This window comes from Pangasianodon hypophthalmus, chromosome 10 (genome assembly GCF_027358585.1).
Source record: "Pangasianodon hypophthalmus isolate fPanHyp1 chromosome 10, fPanHyp1.pri, whole genome shotgun sequence".
NCBI classification, from domain to species: Eukaryota; Metazoa; Chordata; class Actinopteri; order Siluriformes; family Pangasiidae; genus Pangasianodon; species Pangasianodon hypophthalmus.
Window position 1 is genome coordinate 5,538,251 of NC_069719.1, and position 17,985 is coordinate 5,556,235.

A 17,985-nucleotide genomic window follows, 5' to 3' on the forward strand; every position below is an offset into this window, starting at 1 on the left:
GGTTGCCTCATCCTTTACAAACAGCACATGATGGTAAAATCTCTTAATGTGATGACTCTTCAAGCAAAAACAAGCTTGAGAATTTAATATTTATAGTCAGTAAAGCAGAATTGTACAACTGGTATAGAAAGTAGCCATGGGATCTATCTTTCTCTTTCTCTCGGACGTGTTTTTATATATATATATATATATATATATATATATATATATATATATATATATATATATATATATATATATATATATATATGCATGTTAAGTAAACATGTGCCTTTATTTAAGCTCTCCAGAGCAAACGGTAAAGGCCAGCATTCCCAGAAATTTAGCAGGAAGCTGCAGGTTGTCAATAATCTTTCATGAGAGAGTGACAAAACCATCAGAACATAACCTAAGACTTTTACATTAGATTAAGAAAGTTTAAATATGTTTCTGATTCCTATAAAATGTATTTCTCTGTAGTTCCCTATGGTTTGCCTCCTTCGGCTTATCAAATCAGTGCTACATGTGACAGATGCTGTGTTTGGTTACAGTGTGGAAGAGCTGAAACAGCAGCCAGCCCTACAGCGTGAATGTCAGGTTGAGTGAGCTTTATATACGTCTGAGTGGCTGAAGATAGATCCATTCATCTAAAAAGTCCAGCTCGGTTAACGTCACTCCTGACGTAACATGCACACTAACCTAATCAAGGCTGGAAACACACCCGTACACATAACACTACCTGCAAACTGAATCTAGCTGAGTGGGAGCTAAAAAGAAATTTCTCCAGCATTGCCAGGAAAGCACACACACACAAAACTTATCAGACTTATCACTATGTGTGGAGCACTCAGGCCTGCCTCTGGGCTCTTTTTCGTTAGGGTATGATCACCACTTACGTGTTCTTCTGAAAACATGGTTCAATTTGATATTTAGTGTTTGGAGTTCACTGGAAGCAAAATTGTGACCACTGTGTTCTTGTGGGCCACAGATGGATTATCGGTTAACCACAGCGGGATTGGAAAACAGCTTTCCCATTTTGCCAAGTGCCCTAAAGAAAAGTTTAGTGACGTTTAAACAGCCCTACACACACACACACACACACACACACACACACACACACACACACACACAATTACAGACAGGCATATGGCCTAGACCTTTATCTCACATTACACACAACATGTACATTTATGACTGTGTAAACAGAACAAATATTTTACAAGAGTGGTATATCACACATTAGGCAAATAGGACCATGGTGTATTACACATTAGGTAATTAGGACCATGGTGTATTACACATTAGGTAATTAGAAACTGAGAATGATTCATTTTCCAAATCCCCGGTACATACCCAGACAAGCAGACTGTGTTTCGAGTCAGAAGTACTTGATATAAATTGGTATACTTATGTTAATCTTATGGTTACTGTCAGAATCCTTTGTTTCTACCAGCTGTGTGAGGCAATGAAACTGGTATAAGTGAGTTTGGGAGAGCGTGAGGAGCAGGCTGTATTTTTAGCTGATTGCTGTTTATGGCCGACTTCTCCGACAGGCAGCTGGTCTCTCTCTGCCTTCTTATTGTATGATCCAGGCTGAAATTTGCTGAGACTAAATCTCATTTTTATGCACTTTATTGCTTTTTGCGTGAGTGGTGGCAGGGGGGCCTCAGATCTGCTGCTGGAATGGAGAGAAAGATTGGGGGGCAAAGGGAGGCAGAAAGCAGCTGGAGCTCTGATTGAGTTCTTTTGGCTGTGATTGACATTGATGGTGGAGCTGCGGTCGTGGCTGTGGTATGGTAAACTATGGCAAACTTTTATGGTTTATGGCAGAGGCCATGGTGTCTATGGGATTGCCCTCTGCAATAGAAGCCAAAGCCTCTCTGACATTGAAATTCTGGGGTATTACTGAGAAATGGCTTAGTGCAAAGCATAAAGTCAGTACAAACGCTGGGTCTGGAAAGCTAGTGCGTCTTTCCTAGTGATGTATCAGCTTCTGTTCACACAAGCCTTCTCAATAATTAAAGAAAATTGCTTGTGTACTAATTGCATCTATGGAGTGCATCAAAATGAGCCCAAAACTGCTGTTTGCATTGAAAATACCAGCACCAGCACTAATTAGGTTCATCAAACACTTCAAGCCTGTAGCAGCAGAGTGAGTAGGAGTGACTATTTGGAACAAAAAAGTTTGATGTCAGGCACCCCCTGCTGAAGATTCAGTCCTGATCCTGATCTATCTTCTCCTACCTGGGCGGAGTCAAGCCATAAAATCCAGGAGGTAGAGACAACTCAGTGTGTTTCAGGCTGGAAAAGTGTGTTTCATGTTGTGCACTGTTGTGTGGGTTAAGGTTAGGCCGGAATTTCTAGCCTCGCCCCCTTCTATAAGTACTAATCCTGCAATCCATTGTACTCGGAAAGTTCAGTTTGATTTTCCCAAGTTCTGATCTAAACACATTCTGGTACTTTGGCTTGGAAGACACGTATGCTCAGAGCAATACCTATTTTATTTGTTTGGGTAGGCTCTGAATTTTATCAACATATAAAGATCTACATGAATTATTTCTGTGCAATTAGTGATGAGAAATGACAAAAGACCTTCATCTTTGCTCATAAATTTTGTCACAATGGTTTTTTTCTCATTAGTAAAATTGGGCCGAAATCAACAGAAATGTGTTCCAAATCTAAAGCTGTTAAAACACCTTTTCACAAAACAAAATCTGTATATCAAGTAAAATCTGTTTACTGTTGAATGTGTGCCGCCATACTGTTGTGATTTAGCAGAGAATGCGTGTTGCCTGTGACCCCGGCTGGGAATTTCGAGTTGAATGACTGTTCCATTTCATTTGCACTTTACGGTGTCACAGGTTGGGTTTTTCCAAGTTTTTTCCGAGTACAATGGATTGCAGAATAAATTTGCACTCAGACCCTCGGTTATCATGGTTGCTGAATTTCTCATGCCTGCATACTGTCGATTTGTGCAACGACCTCTGAATTGAGTCCTTTTTCACTGTACTGTCACAGTATACTCCATCTTCTTCATGATTCTGTAGCAATATTTTTACCTGTCCAGCTCTTGAAGGGGTTTTTGTATATTTCATAGTTTGCCAGTCATTTTCTGAAGGTAAATGTCACCTGTCGATTAGACTCCTCTTTAGAAAGCAACTGAGATTTGTCTCTGTCTCTTGTTGTGAAGGTACAAACCTGATTTTAAGTGACTGGCAAGAGGGAGCTTAAGACGCCCTGAAATGGACAAACTAAATGTCACTGCGATAAGGAGATGGCACATCCTTCTCCTGTCCTTTTCACAGAGACGTGAAGTGCTTAGGAGTGCTGATAGCAGGAGCTCTAATATTCCACCTACACCTCTCTGTCTTTCTTTCCCTCCTCTTCCTCCTCATCCTCCTTCCCTCGTTTGCTCCACCGGCCGTATGCAGATGAACGCTCGACTCTTTTGCCGGCAAGCAACAATGAGGCCGCTAAAAACGGACCGGGGGCTAAAGGAGCTCTCCAACCTCCGAACATAAATGAGAGGGGGTGTTTTTTTTTAATATCCCCGTCTCCATAACGACCCCTGCTTTTGTGCGACGCTCAGTGAAAAGAGTTCTCTCCTGTCACAAAGCAGAGCGCCAACATGAAAATTCAAACAGTGGGCAATGAGACCTGTGTTCCTGCCTTTGAATTGGTTTCGAGCTCAAACGTGGAGCTCTTCTTCTCCAGGAACAAGGCTCCTGGTGAATGGACATTTGAGAAAAATCTAATCACAGGGTATAATATGAGATGCGTTTTTGTTTTTTTTCTCAAGACATCAAATGTAATTATAGGGGCTTGAGTCCATTCAGCATCCTGGATTACTTGTACAATTAACAAAATAATATTTTACATATATGCATCAGTTTGTATTTTTTTTTAATGCATGTTTGTGTATTCATGTTGTATTGTGTGTCTGCAAACACATTCACATGTGAATACTGTATGTGTGTGTGTAATCGCGTGTGTGTTTGTGGAGAGCTGGATGAGATGGAGGAGAGGAGCATGTGATTGAATTAAGCACCAAAAAGGAAAGGGCAGCGATGACATCAGTCAGTGTGGCACGTCTGACTTGGACCAGACACCTGAAATGATGAATATTAATCCACTTCCTGCTTGTGCAGCTTGACTTCCTGTTCATGGCTAGCATCAAGGTTTATTTACTTACTGCAGAGGATGAAACCTGGGTGTCTGTCTTTCCTGCCAATTATCTAATTTACAGTATTAAAGCTCAACAATAAGTGGGTTTACATGCACACTATTAATCTGATTATTATTATTATCAGGATTGCTTCTGGGATTATTATTATTGTTATCTAATTGTTCATGCGGTCATGTGAATGGCATACTTCAATTTTTTCAATGAATTAAACTTGTTTTTAATACTTGGATTTAATACCCTTCAATAGATACCAATCTTTTTTTTTTTTTTTTTTTTTTTTAAGATTAGTAATCCAGTTAATAACTGTATATACCTTTTATTGTGATATTTTTTGTTTTTTCAGCATAAAGAGTATAGATTTAATTCAATACTACACCCTTGTTTCTTTCTAAGCAGTTCCCTTTCCCCAAATTTTGCCAGTAAAACAAATCACTTTGTTTTTGATGCAGCAGAAAGTTGATATTTTGCATCATGTCCATTTTTTAGTAGGTTTATTGGTAGATTTTAAAATCAACTGTAAATGTTTGTATGTAAAGTATTTAGGAAAAAGTCTTGTGATTGACAAACACATGTAGACCCAGAGGTTTCTCATTATCAGATTATTTAAGTGGGAAAACTAGGGTTGCCAGAATCAGAGTTTTGCCGATGTAAACATACATTTTGTTTGCATTGTACCTTCAAGGAGAAATGGAAAGCAGTGGTGGACAAAAGTATTTACTTCTCTATTGATTCCCTTCTTTTCTGTATTAATGTCAAAGGTTAAGAAACTTCTTAGATGGGTGGCAAAAGAGTGATTAAGTGTGTGTGTGTGTGTGTGTGTACACGAACATACGTAAAACATAGCTTTTAACATGAACTCTGCTTTAGGAACACTGTGTTTCTCCCTTCTGATTTCTGCTTTTTGTATTTTTGTTTCGCTTCAATCTTTTGAATCAAGTTTTTTCCTTGCTTCTTTTTAAAGGAATAATACATAATATATTGTTTTGTGTGTGTTTTTGTTCATGTAACATCTGTGGGTATGTGTCTCTTGAGGTTGTGTGTGTGTGTGTGTGTGTATACGTGCCCCAGGGGGACTGCTACCCTATACCCAAACACTAATCTCTTTGACATGTGCTAGATGATTAGATTAAGTCCAGCGCACTGAGAGAGCACGAGAGCCATTTGCTGGCCTGCACTGCCCTACTACATTCATCCAATGAACCTGACCACACGTGTGTGTGTGTGTGTGTGTGTGTGTGTGTGTGTGTGTGTGTGTGTGTGTGTGTTTGAGTGTGTGCGTGTACGCTTATATGTTTTCTCCAGACTGTACTTAAACCTAACTGACTTAGTCTCTAGAATAAATCACTGGCTATGTTTACATGCACATCAATATTCCCATATAAATCACAATTTGTCAATATTCTAATTACGTACGTAAATTCACGTAAACACCGCAATCCGTTTGTCTGATTCAGATTAAGACAATATTCTGATTCCCCAAATTCTGATTCCTGGAACATGCTTGTTTTAATCGGAAATTTGTTGCATATAAAGACCTTATTCAGAAAATCCACTGAAAGGAGATGCTCGTGCACAGTCCGCAAGGAATTGTGGGTGCCAACAGATACAGGACTATTCCGATACACATATAAACATCATATTCATCATCACATGCCTGTACGCATATAAACGTCGTATTCGGAATCTGGCTGCAACCCGAATATAGACCTGAAACGGAATTTGATATGCATGTAAACGTAGCCACTGTCATAATTAGTGATTGCTAATTTGGTTCCTGTTTTTATTTTAATATTTATGAAGTGATAGGTGTGTGTAGAGGATTGTAGCTTTGTGTTTCAGGTCTTTGGCCTTTTCTCAGACCTTGCTCAGTACCTCCTGAATTGCGATTATGTGTTGCTCTAAATTCTGTTTTTTTTTTTTTTCTTTTTTTTTGGTAATGTAGTTCATCTTTTCATGCAATACATATCACAATTTCTGTGCTTTGTGAGATGAAGTACAAGCCAGTGTGCTGCTCTTTTGTCTCTGTGCGTCGGTGTGGTTTCTCATCAACACTCGAACAAGTAAGCAAGGTGCGCGTGTTCCTGCAATCGATTTTAAACTGGTTAGCTTGTCTCTTTAGCTCAGACTTCAGATAAACCTGGCAAATAAAGGAATAAATGGACAGATTTGTAGGCAGAGCGAACAGAACAGGAGAATTGCACTCTAGATGCCATGGAGAGCGCTTTCATTCTATTACAGCTGAATAGAAATGTTAAATCTGAAAGGGAATATTATCTGCTTTTTGTTTTTCTCATTTGTTAGCCTTCTGCCTTTTAAACATTTCTAGAAGTCTCTAATTTAATTGATCAGTAGGTATTGATTAATTTTCTCTAACAGCACATCTGACAGTAGTTATGGATGCAGATGAATCACAGGTTTATATGAATACGCTTGTTCTAATTATTTCTATAGTAGCAGCTCATACACAGGGACTTGTATGACAGATGCTTTGCATAATCTAAGGCTAATAACAAACAGATTTTTTCTGTTTTATAACTTTCAAGAGAAAAAACAAGGACAGGCTTGTGAGTTAATAGCTGTTGTAATGCAAGTGATAACATGGACTAACTTGTTTTGCAGATGTTCCACGACATTAAGGGAAACTATTAATGGATAAAAAGTATGACATGTTGTTCTTTAATTAATGAAAATTTGGGATCGTTGACAAATTGTTGTGGTATAAAAGGAATAAAACACTTTGGGATGTGCTATTATAGGAAAAAAATCAACTGTGGGGTGGTGACAGTAACTCTGCATGCATTGTACTGCATCACACCACCCTGTCATGATTATTTTCCTATAACTGCACTCGTTCTTTAATAAATGAAAAATTTTAAGTGTTGGCACATTGCTTCATTTCTTGTTGGAACCAACCTGCTGTTGATTATTTTCCTATAACAGCATGAACCAAGTATTTTCTTTCTTCTATCAAATACTATGCGACTTCATAAAAGGAAATACATCAAGTCACCAGTGTTAGCAAAATGAACTAATGTATATTTTGCCCTTTGTTTTCTTCTCTGCAGTTTTTCCTCTTTACTCCGCTCTGCAGTTTGGCTCCATTTCAGAAAAACACACATTTTGTTTGGCTATATTATAAAGCAAGTGTCCCATTTGAACATGAAATAAATCACCAGATTGTCAGGTTTGTCCCTTTAAGCTACTCAAGACTGAACATTTAGTCAGGTTTTCTCTCATCTGATTTATCTTTTATTGAACTATACAAGCTTCTAGTTTCAGACAAGACTTAATGGGCTTTATAATTTCCCGACATAGAAAACATATTTGAGGATAATCCGTTTCCCCAAACTGCTATTTGTTTAGGCAGGCGCATTGGTGCTCGTTATCTAACACTCATTTTCACCCTCGTTTACACTGATCAAGAGGTGGATTTGCTCTAATGTTGACACTCGTTTATCAGATGATGGGCTGCTTTTGTGTTTTTGAGTTTATCAAAACTGTCATATGGAAACAATCTAATCTGTCCTCCACGATGCTCACACACTGTCATTGTACCAGGTTTTCTATTTGTGTGTGTTTTTCTCATGGGTTTGTGTGTGTGTGTGTGTGTGTGTGTGTGTGTGTGTGTGTGTGTGTGTGTGTGTGTGTGTGTGTGTATGGTTTTTTTTTTTTTTTTTTTTTTTTTATTGATTGAGATTATCACTCTACCCCAAAATGAACACTCACATATGCTAATCTCTGTGTGAGAGAGAAGAGAGATAGAGGGAGGAAAAGAGCAACAGGTGTACACACAAGACAACTGTCGTCCTCATACAATGGCTTCAATGGCTGTCTGTCACCATGCAAACTAGAGCGTGGGCTTTATGCAGAAACACACCTCACACATCTGCCCCCGTGCACACAGCTGGCACGGACGCTGGCAAAAACACATTCCGTGACGTTTGTATGTTCGTAGGCTTGGAGCTCACACGAGTGGGCACTGTGTATGTGAGAGAGGATGGCCGATGTTGGATGGCTTGCTTGGGCTCTCTCGAGGGTAATTTGGCAGTCACCTCACTCTACCTGTCTATCTGAGTGCACAAAGACAATTGATGCTTCTGCGTTCAGTTTAGAGGCAATGTTAGTCCATCCAAGCATGCACTGTATGTGTTGTATTGTACTTATGTGTGTGTGTTTGTGTGTGAAACAGAGAGAGAACTAGACATTAATGCTTCTGAAGAGTGAAAAGGCGGATGAACAATGTGGTTTTACTTCCATGTTAAAGTGTGTGTGAATGTGTTTGACCAAATGTCATTTGGCTGGTCCACATGATGTTTGTATCTCAGTGCAGACCAAATGTCCCCACAAGTTTAGGAGAGTTTTGTCCTTGTGTGGATATTTGGCTTGTCTTCAAAGGAAAACTGCTTTTTATTTAAAAAGACCTAAAAGATTTCCTTGTGGTTGCTGAGGTTAAGATTAAATTTAAGATTAGATTTAAGTGTAGATTTAGGTGTTTGCCAATGGAAGGTCCTCACAAGAATTGTAAGACAAACGTGTGTTTGTGTGTGTGCATATGAAAACACTACTTGCTTGTCAGAGACCATTTGAGCATCTATCCCATATTTCCAGAATTTCTAAAAAAACAAGCCCTTAATTACGAAGAGATTAAGTGTGTGTGTGTGTGTGTGTGTGTGTGCACGCACATGTGCACCCAACTCTGTCACCAGGATTTTTCATATTGGTAAAATGACCAAGGTCAATATTCTGAATTTTCTTATCAATATATTGTTTTGTCACGTGGGCAAGTGCTGTGCGTGCTTGCGTGCTTGCGTGCGTGTGTGTGCGTGCGTGGTGAGGTGAAGCATAAATTGACACATGGGTCACATTATCATGAACAAGCCAGAGCAATGTCAACATCCGTTTACCTGTGCTACACACACACACACACACACACGTATGTGCGTGCACGCACACAGTCCAGCCACGTTTGTAGTTGTGTGATTATCCTGTAGCTGCTCAATCTCCAAAATCATCCATAATTGCTGCTCAGTGTCTCTGTTTTTTTTTCTTGTGTCAGGAAAATATCTGTCAAATCATTTCTCCCTCTCATGGGCTGAACAGTGTGTGTGTGTGTGTGTGTGTGTGTGTGTGTGTGTGTGTGTGTGTGTGTGTTCTGGGAAAAAAAGTGTTATTGTTTTCATTTCTGTTTTTCACATGTTCTGAGGTGTTCATGGGATTCTCTTTTGCTTATAAGTGTGCATGAAGCTTTAGTTGGTTTTATATTGGGTTCTCCGGTGCACCACTTTATTTTTTAGCAGATATCCTGATGGTGGTGTCAGAGAACTTTTAAAGACGTCTTCTCTGTTTGAGAGAAGTGTAGACACACCAAGACCTGGCCACTGAATCCCTCATTTAGGCAAAAAGACTTTCAAATAGACTGTCCTCAGCCCTCTAAAACAAAGCTCCAGAATTGGACTGGCAGACGACTGCTTGACGGGTCAGATTGACCCACTGTGGGGTGCATTATGCACTAAATTGCTGTGTAATGGAAAAACAAAAGGGCATGTTGTGCCATTCTACCATGTTCACACGCCTGACTTTGATCTAGTAGTTGTGATTGAATAAAGCTCGCTGTAGATTGGTAAAGGCAGTCTCAGATGAAAGTGCTGCATGGATTACAGCTTTTCGATCCCACTTTTTCTTTTCTACATGAGAAACATGAGAGTTTGCTGTAGTACGGCCAGCCACCATCTCAAACAAAAATCGTTCGTTCATTTTTCCTTTATTACCTGAATCTTTTTTTAATCAAAATTTGATCAAACGTGAGCTTCCAGATCATCTGACAGGCATCATTGGGCTTTTCTTTGTGGGTACTTGCATTGTAGTAAAAACGAGAATGATGCAGTTGAACATGAGAGGTGATCACTTTCACTAAGCAGAGGAACAAGTAGAAACATTCAGCTGCTATCCTTAGATTGTATTCTGCTTTGAACAAAGTAATAAATGTGAATGTCTACTCCCTGGGAAAATACAATAACCTGGACAATCTTTGTATACACTTTTATTTCACCATTAAGAGGAAAAAAAGTGTGGAGAAACATTAGGTCCTCAAGCATTAGACATTACAGAAATTCAAGTCAAGTCAAGTGGCTTTATTGTCATTTCAACCATATACAGCTAGTTAGTACACAGAGACTACACATTCCTACATAAAGTACACAGTGCAAACATGTGCAAACAGCACAAGACAGTACAATGACTACCAAAAAAGGACAGTAGACACAGTAAGAGACAGAGCCATGCCGACCAGTACGCAGTTCTAGTAAGAAAGTGAATCAGATATAACACCAGTGCAAAAGAATAACAATATAATAAGTTGCTGTAAATGTAAACATAACATACTATGACATAGTATTCAGCAGATATGCTTATACTATACTATGCGTATACTATATGTGGACATAATTTACCAGAAGCTATGGGTGAAGCACCACTCCAGAGATAGAAAGTTCTTACCAATGTAAAGTAATATGTTGGACACCCCCTACTGCCATTTTTTTTAAAAGGAGCTTTTCACATAAAAGTAAGTAAAAGGATTTTAAATGTTTTCTGTTCCACTGGGAATTTTTATTAAGCCAATGCATCTTTGCATGAGCTTTCACTGAAAATGTCATTTTCAGGGTGTGAGTTAAGCATTACTGAAGGGTATTTAGAGGCAGAGGTTCACTGGGCTCTAGAACTGAAACATATAAATGTAACTAAATTTAATATCCCACTGCTTAAATATATATTATATACATGTCACGTACATTTTAGTAGTGACACAGAGTGCATCCAGTAGCGTTTGTTGATTTTTGCATCTGTGCGTTTGGAAAATCTAAGATTCAGGAAGGTTCTTTCAGTCATTCATCAGAGGCAGGCCGTTCTTCTCGCTGCTTGCCAGCGTGCATAGATTGCCTGGTTTTTCATTCCCTGTTTAACTCGATCAGTGCCCTTCTCAAGATTATAACAAATGACAGCAACAAAATTACAGTCATCCATCTCCAAGCAGGCATCAAGGAAGCGTTTTTATACACACCCACCAAAGGTAGAGGAACGAACACGCAGCGAAAGTAAGAGATAGGAGAATCAGACAAAAATATGTTAAAAAAAAAAAATTTAAAAATGTGAGGGTTTATTATGGATTCAGTTTTTTACATTTATTTTTCTAGATGAAGTGTATGCAAATTATGGAAGCACCATATGTAGATGCACCCTCTTAGTTATTACCTGGCATAAGTTGGATGTTTTTTATTTTTTTTCCTCTTCCCAAATAGATAATCTTTCCCAACTGCTAAATTGTCCACACATGCATTTCCACCTGTACTGCAGCATGGTAGGAGTTTGTCATTCAGCATGGCATCAGTGTATGTGGGACTTCGGAAACCCAGAGCAGGTTAGCAGGAGTATGTGCAGGTGCATCATGGGCTCTCTGACAAACACAGTACCTAAAGCCCACACAGAAGGATTAGCTGTAATTGTAGAGCTCCTTTCTGTAACTCCTGCCTTCATTGTTTTATTGCCATGATAGGTTTAGTGTGTGGTGGAAAAGACTGCTTTACATTGAGTGGCGAGTGCCTTTCACAGTTTGCATCCTCCCACTGTAATTATTATTCAGTATTTGCTGCTTGAAAGAAAGAAACTTGTCCACCCGCCCGTGGGTTTGTAACTACTGGGGCTGTCATGAAGGTCTACTGTGATGTCTTAAAACAAAAACTGTCATCTTGTACTCAAGCAGTAGGCAGAAAGCACTTCCAAGTTTAGTTTTGTATTCAGTTCACAATTAAACATGCATTGAATTAGATTCTTTTTGGTTGTGATTTCTCAGAATTCCTCAATTTCATTGGGCATGTCTGTATGATGACGCATCAGCAAGTGTAAATATAAACATAAATATTTTAATAATGATTTCTAGTTAAACTGTAATCTTCATTGTTTATATAAGTGATAATGATGTTCTTTTCAGGGTCCAAGCACTACTTTGCAATTAGTGCAGATGCCTGCAAACTGAATGTATAGAGTATATCTGTTGATATACCATTCAGAATTCTTTCATGGCAATTTCTTTGCAGCAACCAGATACAGAATGCAAATTTTCAATTTGTCTTGGGAAGCGGTTGGTGAGACACAGTTATGTGAATGTTACAGCGCAATGAAGGTGTTAAATTGGATCAAATTTAGGATGTTTCCTCAAAGTTTCACATTGACTATTCATTCCATGATTTAGATATTGCATTAAAGAATCTTGCTCATATATTGGTTAAAGTGTAAAATTTCATTGTCAGTCAATTTGGCCCATGAGCTTTTGTTGTACATTTTTTTTCTGGCAAAAGTATGTATGGCTGAAGCAGATTTATCAATCACGCTCAAATACAACAGTGTGATGAATCAGGCACAGGTGTTTAATGAACATTTCAAATATGTTTAGAAAGAATTATAATTAACTAACTAATTACTAACTCTTCCCTGCACACTTTCTGTGTTCTAGACCGAGGTCATTAAGGGTCCAAATGGTAGTGTGGGAATGACATTCCGACACGTCCCAGCAACTGAAGGTGACGTGGTGCATGTAAGCATCGAGACGGTGACTCCCAACTCCCCCGCTGCCCAGGCTGATCTGCAGAAAGGAGATCGCTTAATTGCGATCGGAGGTTGGTGTCATAATGTCAGAATTTGTGCTACAAAGCCCTAAGTGCCAGAGCAGTATAAAATTAACTTTTATTGTTTTCTGTCCTTATTAGTTGGATCCTTACTGAGTGCAATCAGGAACCATTGATGTAAAGATTGTCCAAATTTTCTAATGAATTACATTATATTTCTCTCTCCATGTTTGTATAGGAGTCAAAGTGACGTCCTCTGTCCAAGTGCCAAAGCTGCTAAAACAAGCTGGAGATCGAGTGGTTGTCCTGTACGAGAGACCAGTCAGACACCAGGTGCCTACCATGGGCTTGGGATCCCTCCAAGATACCCTGGGTCCCCTGGAAGAACCCGCATACCCTGTGTCTGGGGGTTATGAGGAGGACCCAGCCCACATTACAACCATGGACATAACTGATGGCAAAGACAATGACTCAGAGTTTGAGGAACTGATAGTGGAGTCCAAATCAGCTGGAGCTCCAGTAATTGCAGAAGCTAAAGAGGATACTTTACTCTCTGTAAACCAAAGCCCTAAAAAGACTGTGGCCAATCTGGCCTCCAAGCCCCTGGGTACCATCTCACCAATTCTCAATCGCAAGCTCAACTTGGCTGGCCTTCAATCGCCGCTCAAACCCCAACCTAAAGAGTCACCAAAGCCCTCACTTCTCAAGAGTGCAGAATCATCAGAACCACCACAGAGGCCAACAGTGCCCCCTCCTCCTCCACCTGTGCGCCCGCCTGTCCCCCCTAGGCCCCATATAAAAGTGACATGCCCTTCCACATCCTGTGAATCCCAAAACATGGAAGGCAGTGACTCTACAGTGGAGAAAACCCCAGAAAAATCTCCACCAGCTGCAAGCAATGGAGAGAAACCTGCATCTGAAAGAAGTCCCACAAAAATTCCTGAGCCAAAGCCTATAAACAAACCTGTAGACTCCACTGACGAGCTCCCAACAAACCCGATCACCAGTAAGCAAGATTTGATCAAAGACAAAATTGTTGAGAATGCCTCTAGCCTAAAAGACAGTATGGATGACCAGGGTCTCTGGGAGTCATCTGAGGCTATGTTTCGCAACAGATATGGGCGCTGGAGCAAGTCCTCAGTTGTCTTTGATGTGGAAAGCCACCATAAATACCTTAATGTAGCACTCTGGTGCAAGGATCCCTTTAAGCTAGGTAGTCTCTTATGCTTGGGCCATGTTAGCTTGCATTTGGAGCATATAGCCCTGGAATGCTTGTGTATTTCATCTGCAGAATACCAGAGCACCTTCCGTTTGTGTGCCCCAGAACCGAGGGCCAGCGTCAGCCGTACTGCACTTCGTAGTCTTAGCACGCACAAGGGCTTCAATGAGAAGCTGTGCTATGGAGACATAACTCTAAACTTTACCTACCTGGGAGAGGGAGACTCAGACCTGTCCAGTGGAGTTATTGAGAGGGAGGGGAGTTTACAAGAAGAAGAGCTAAAGGAACGTGAGAGAGAAAGAGATCATGTGCCTGCACTAACCCGGGATGATCTAAATTACAGCTCCATGCAGCTTGAGGTTCGACACAACTTTCAGGACACACAGTTTCAGAATCCCACCTGGTGCGACTACTGCAAAAAGAAGGTTTGGACCAAGGCTGCATCGCAGTGCATCACTTGTGCCTATGTCTGCCACAAGAAGTGCCAGGAGAAATGTCTTGCTGAGCATCCTTTTTGTTTGGCGATTGCCGATCGGCGAGGTGCAGACCCTGAAGCAAAGTCCACCATCAACCGGGCAACCACTGGTCTCACACGGCACATCATCAACACCAGCTCCCGTCTGCTCAACCTGAGGCAGGTTCCCAAAGCCAGACTAGCAGAACAGGCAGCAGAGGTTGGTCCTGGAGTGGCAGAACCTTCTCCAAAACACACACCGAACACCTCAGACAATGAGAGCAGCGACACCGAGACGTACACAGGGGCTAGTCCTTCCAAACAACCACCAGCCAGTGGAGGCACAAAGCTGGCACGCAAAGAGGGAGGGTTAGATGACAGCGTGTTTATTGCAGTGAAGGAGATTGGGCGGGACCTGTACCGTGGCCTCCCTACAGATGAGCGATCGCAAAAGCTCGAACTGATGCTGGATAAGCTCCAGCAGGAGATTGACCAAGAGCTGGAGCACAACAACTCACTAATATCTGAAGAGAGGGAAACAACTGATGCACGTCGCAAAGCCCTGATCACTTCAGCTCTGGCCAAGTCAGGTGAACGGCTTCAAGCTTTGACTCTGCTAATGATCCACTACCGTGCTGGCATAGAGGACCTAGAGTCCTTGGAGAGCACCTCACCATCCGAACAACACGGCTTTCCAAAGTCAAAAGTGGAGGTTCTGGAGGAGGACCTGATGGGGGCAGAAGTGTATGACAGTGACATTTGTAGCCCGGTGGATGTACAGAGTCTAAATGACATTAGTGAGGAACAGATCTGTGTGGAAGCGTTACCACGTTAGAGAATGGAAATGCAAAACAAAACTGAGACTCGCAGCATTTTATTGTGGGGTTTCTGGGGACTGTATATGACGGTCTGGCACTGGGATTGATTATGAATGTGAAGTTTGCAAAATAAGTTATTTTACAAGATGCCCAGAAATTTATGAAAATTCTCTCATTTGGGGGATTGTTTTGAGGTTGTTGTCAGTTGACTTTTTTTCTTATTTGCCTTTTTTTCTTAACTTATCTCAACTTTGGTCCCAATCCAGTCAGTACAGTGTATCAATGCAATGTTTCAAATATTAAACTTTTAGGTCAGTATTGGAATTTATCCGTATTGATGTAGATCAGACCAAGCTTTCCTGCCTTGAAAGGGGAAGCACCTCTTTGTGTAGTAATTCAACATGACAGGCTTTGCAAGAGAGACTCCATTTGTAGCATCAGTGTTACTGGTAATATTTAAGGTTGAAGAATTCCAAGATGGTCTGCTTTCTTGTGAGCTTCGCACCTTTTGCTTTTGACCGTCTGCTTCTCACCAGTAGGATTTAGCCAAGTACTAGAATGTAAGCCTTCATATTGGTTCCATGTGGAGCTCCACCCCCACCCCCCAGGTTGTGTATTTTCTTTCTCCAATTTTCATGTCCTCTAAATGTGATTTTTACTGTACTAAATTTCTTTTTTGAATTATTCTAAATATTTGAGTCCTTTATTTATCTGCCATTTCCTTTTAATGTGTCTATGTTAAATTACGAGGGATTTGTTATAGGTAAAAATAGGTAATGATGCCTGTTTTGGGGACCATGGCTTTTTTTGCTCAGTTTTGTTCAAGTTTGTTGAATTCTAATGCCAAACAAATGTGACAAATCGCCATTGTTTTATTTTGTGTTATGTTGGATATTGTGTTATAATATCTAGTAATAATATATTTTGATGAAATATTTTTTTTTCTTTGTGTCTTTTCAGAATGTCCCTACGGTAGTTGATTTGTACCTTCAAAAATATGACCATGATGGTAGACTTTTTCACAAAAATCATTTGAAACTAACCAAATGATGATTTGGCATTTGTCATTTGGATTTATTTGAAAGCTCAGCTACGTTTACATTTATAATTTCAAGGCTTAATTTCCTTCAGATCTGTCTATGTTGCTTATTGGGCACGAATTCAGTTGGTGAGCATCCAGTTTTTCATTTTGCCTTTTGAAGTTGATCTGTAGAAAATGTTTGCAGTTCATTTATAGCATTACTTTGGTCTTCAGTTCAACACTGGTAGACTAAGGATTGAGAAAAAAAACACTGAATTAATCACATGAAAGCCTCAGATGGCTAATGCTGTAGTATTAACAGCAGATTCTTTACTTTCTATCCTACACTAAAATTCTGTACAATATGTCCTGGTTATTACTGCAGGTTAAGCATCAACATACCCCTCAGGCCAGCAATATACCGTCTCATTCTTGCCTCAAAAAATAGCATAGAAAGTGTAGCTATGTTACACTACAGAAAATAAGAATGATTAAAAAAATGTAGTGCACATCATCTACTGAAAAACCTACAGATTAATTACTTATTAAATAGCTTTATGTCAAGGGCACTTGAACACTTTTTCCCACTTGTTGAACTGATGTGTATGGTGGCCTGGGAAAACCCTTTGCAAAATAAAAATAAATAAATAAAAACATTTCCACATCATTTTGGTGAAATATATTTATGGTTTCTTAAAGTTGTAAAGTATGTTAGGTAGAAAACCCAGTTTTGGCCAAAACCAGATTTTTTTTTTTTTTTTTCCTTCTCTCTTGTTTTTTGGCTGTTTCACAGAACTCCACAGTAACATCTAATGGGTTTTCTCAAACCGCCAAACATATGATGCATGAACTGATGCAGTCCTCAGAGGCGAAGAAACTCTCCAGATGACTGAAGAAATTTATTTCACCTAAATGTTTAAAATGACCTAGAGGACTGAAAACCTTTCTGGATATAATTTTAAATACACAAATGAAGCACACAAGGACTGATGGGAAGGTTTGTGTAGGGATTAAAAGAGATTAGTAGTTACACTTGTGGAATGAGGAGGGCAGTCCCATTACCCTTTCAGCCATTTTTACCCTTTCTGCTGTAGGCTTTCGCTCAATATTTTCATAGGTCAATCACAGTATCGGTGAAAACAGGAGAGAATTTTGTGCTGTTTTCCTTTCTTTCTCTCTCTCTCTCTCTCTCTTTCTTTCTCTCACACACACACACACACACACTCAACATTCAGTGCACACACACTAACGTGCCCTGTTTTAGCCCGGGGCTAAAGCGTCACTGGAAAACGTTCCTGGAAGCTTTGTCGTTCTTGTTTTTGTTCGTGTCTCGTAGCTATTGGCTGTAACGATGACCCAATGCTTCTCACACCCACCAGAGGCTCTATCTCTCAAGTTCTCTTTAGGTGTTCCTCACAGTGATGATTGTGTTTGGCTAAGCTAATTGTGGTGAAACATTTTTGCAAGAGCTGTCGTCCTCATCAGAAGCTGAGTCATGTTTCTTAAGCAGCCAGTTTTAATCAGATTTCTTGTTCATGCCTGTTTCTTCAAACCTGATTTGTGTGTACATAAGCTTCCGGATGCTTCTGGCAGTGAATATGGGTTCAGTATGAAATTTAAAAGATTGGATTTGATATGCAGAACAGGAAAAAAACTGATTTAAACTTCCTGCGTAAACATAGCCTTGGCG

General features: G+C 40.0%; 1 protein-coding gene across 1 annotated transcript in view; it reads left to right on the forward strand.

Annotated features, from left to right (window-relative positions):
• pdzd8 (PDZ domain containing 8) overlaps positions 1–16,211 on the forward strand; it is a 53,857-nt gene extending 37,646 nt beyond the window's left edge. Inside the window, exons 4-5 of the mRNA XM_026944185.3 lie at positions 12,672–12,834; positions 13,022–16,211. Coding sequence (XP_026799986.1) covers positions 12,672–12,834; positions 13,022–15,291 — 2,433 coding nt within the window. The 3' untranslated portion in view covers positions 15,292–16,211. The remainder of the gene's footprint in view (positions 1–12,671; positions 12,835–13,021) is intronic.
• The last annotated feature ends 1,774 nt before the right edge of the window (positions 16,212–17,985 follow it).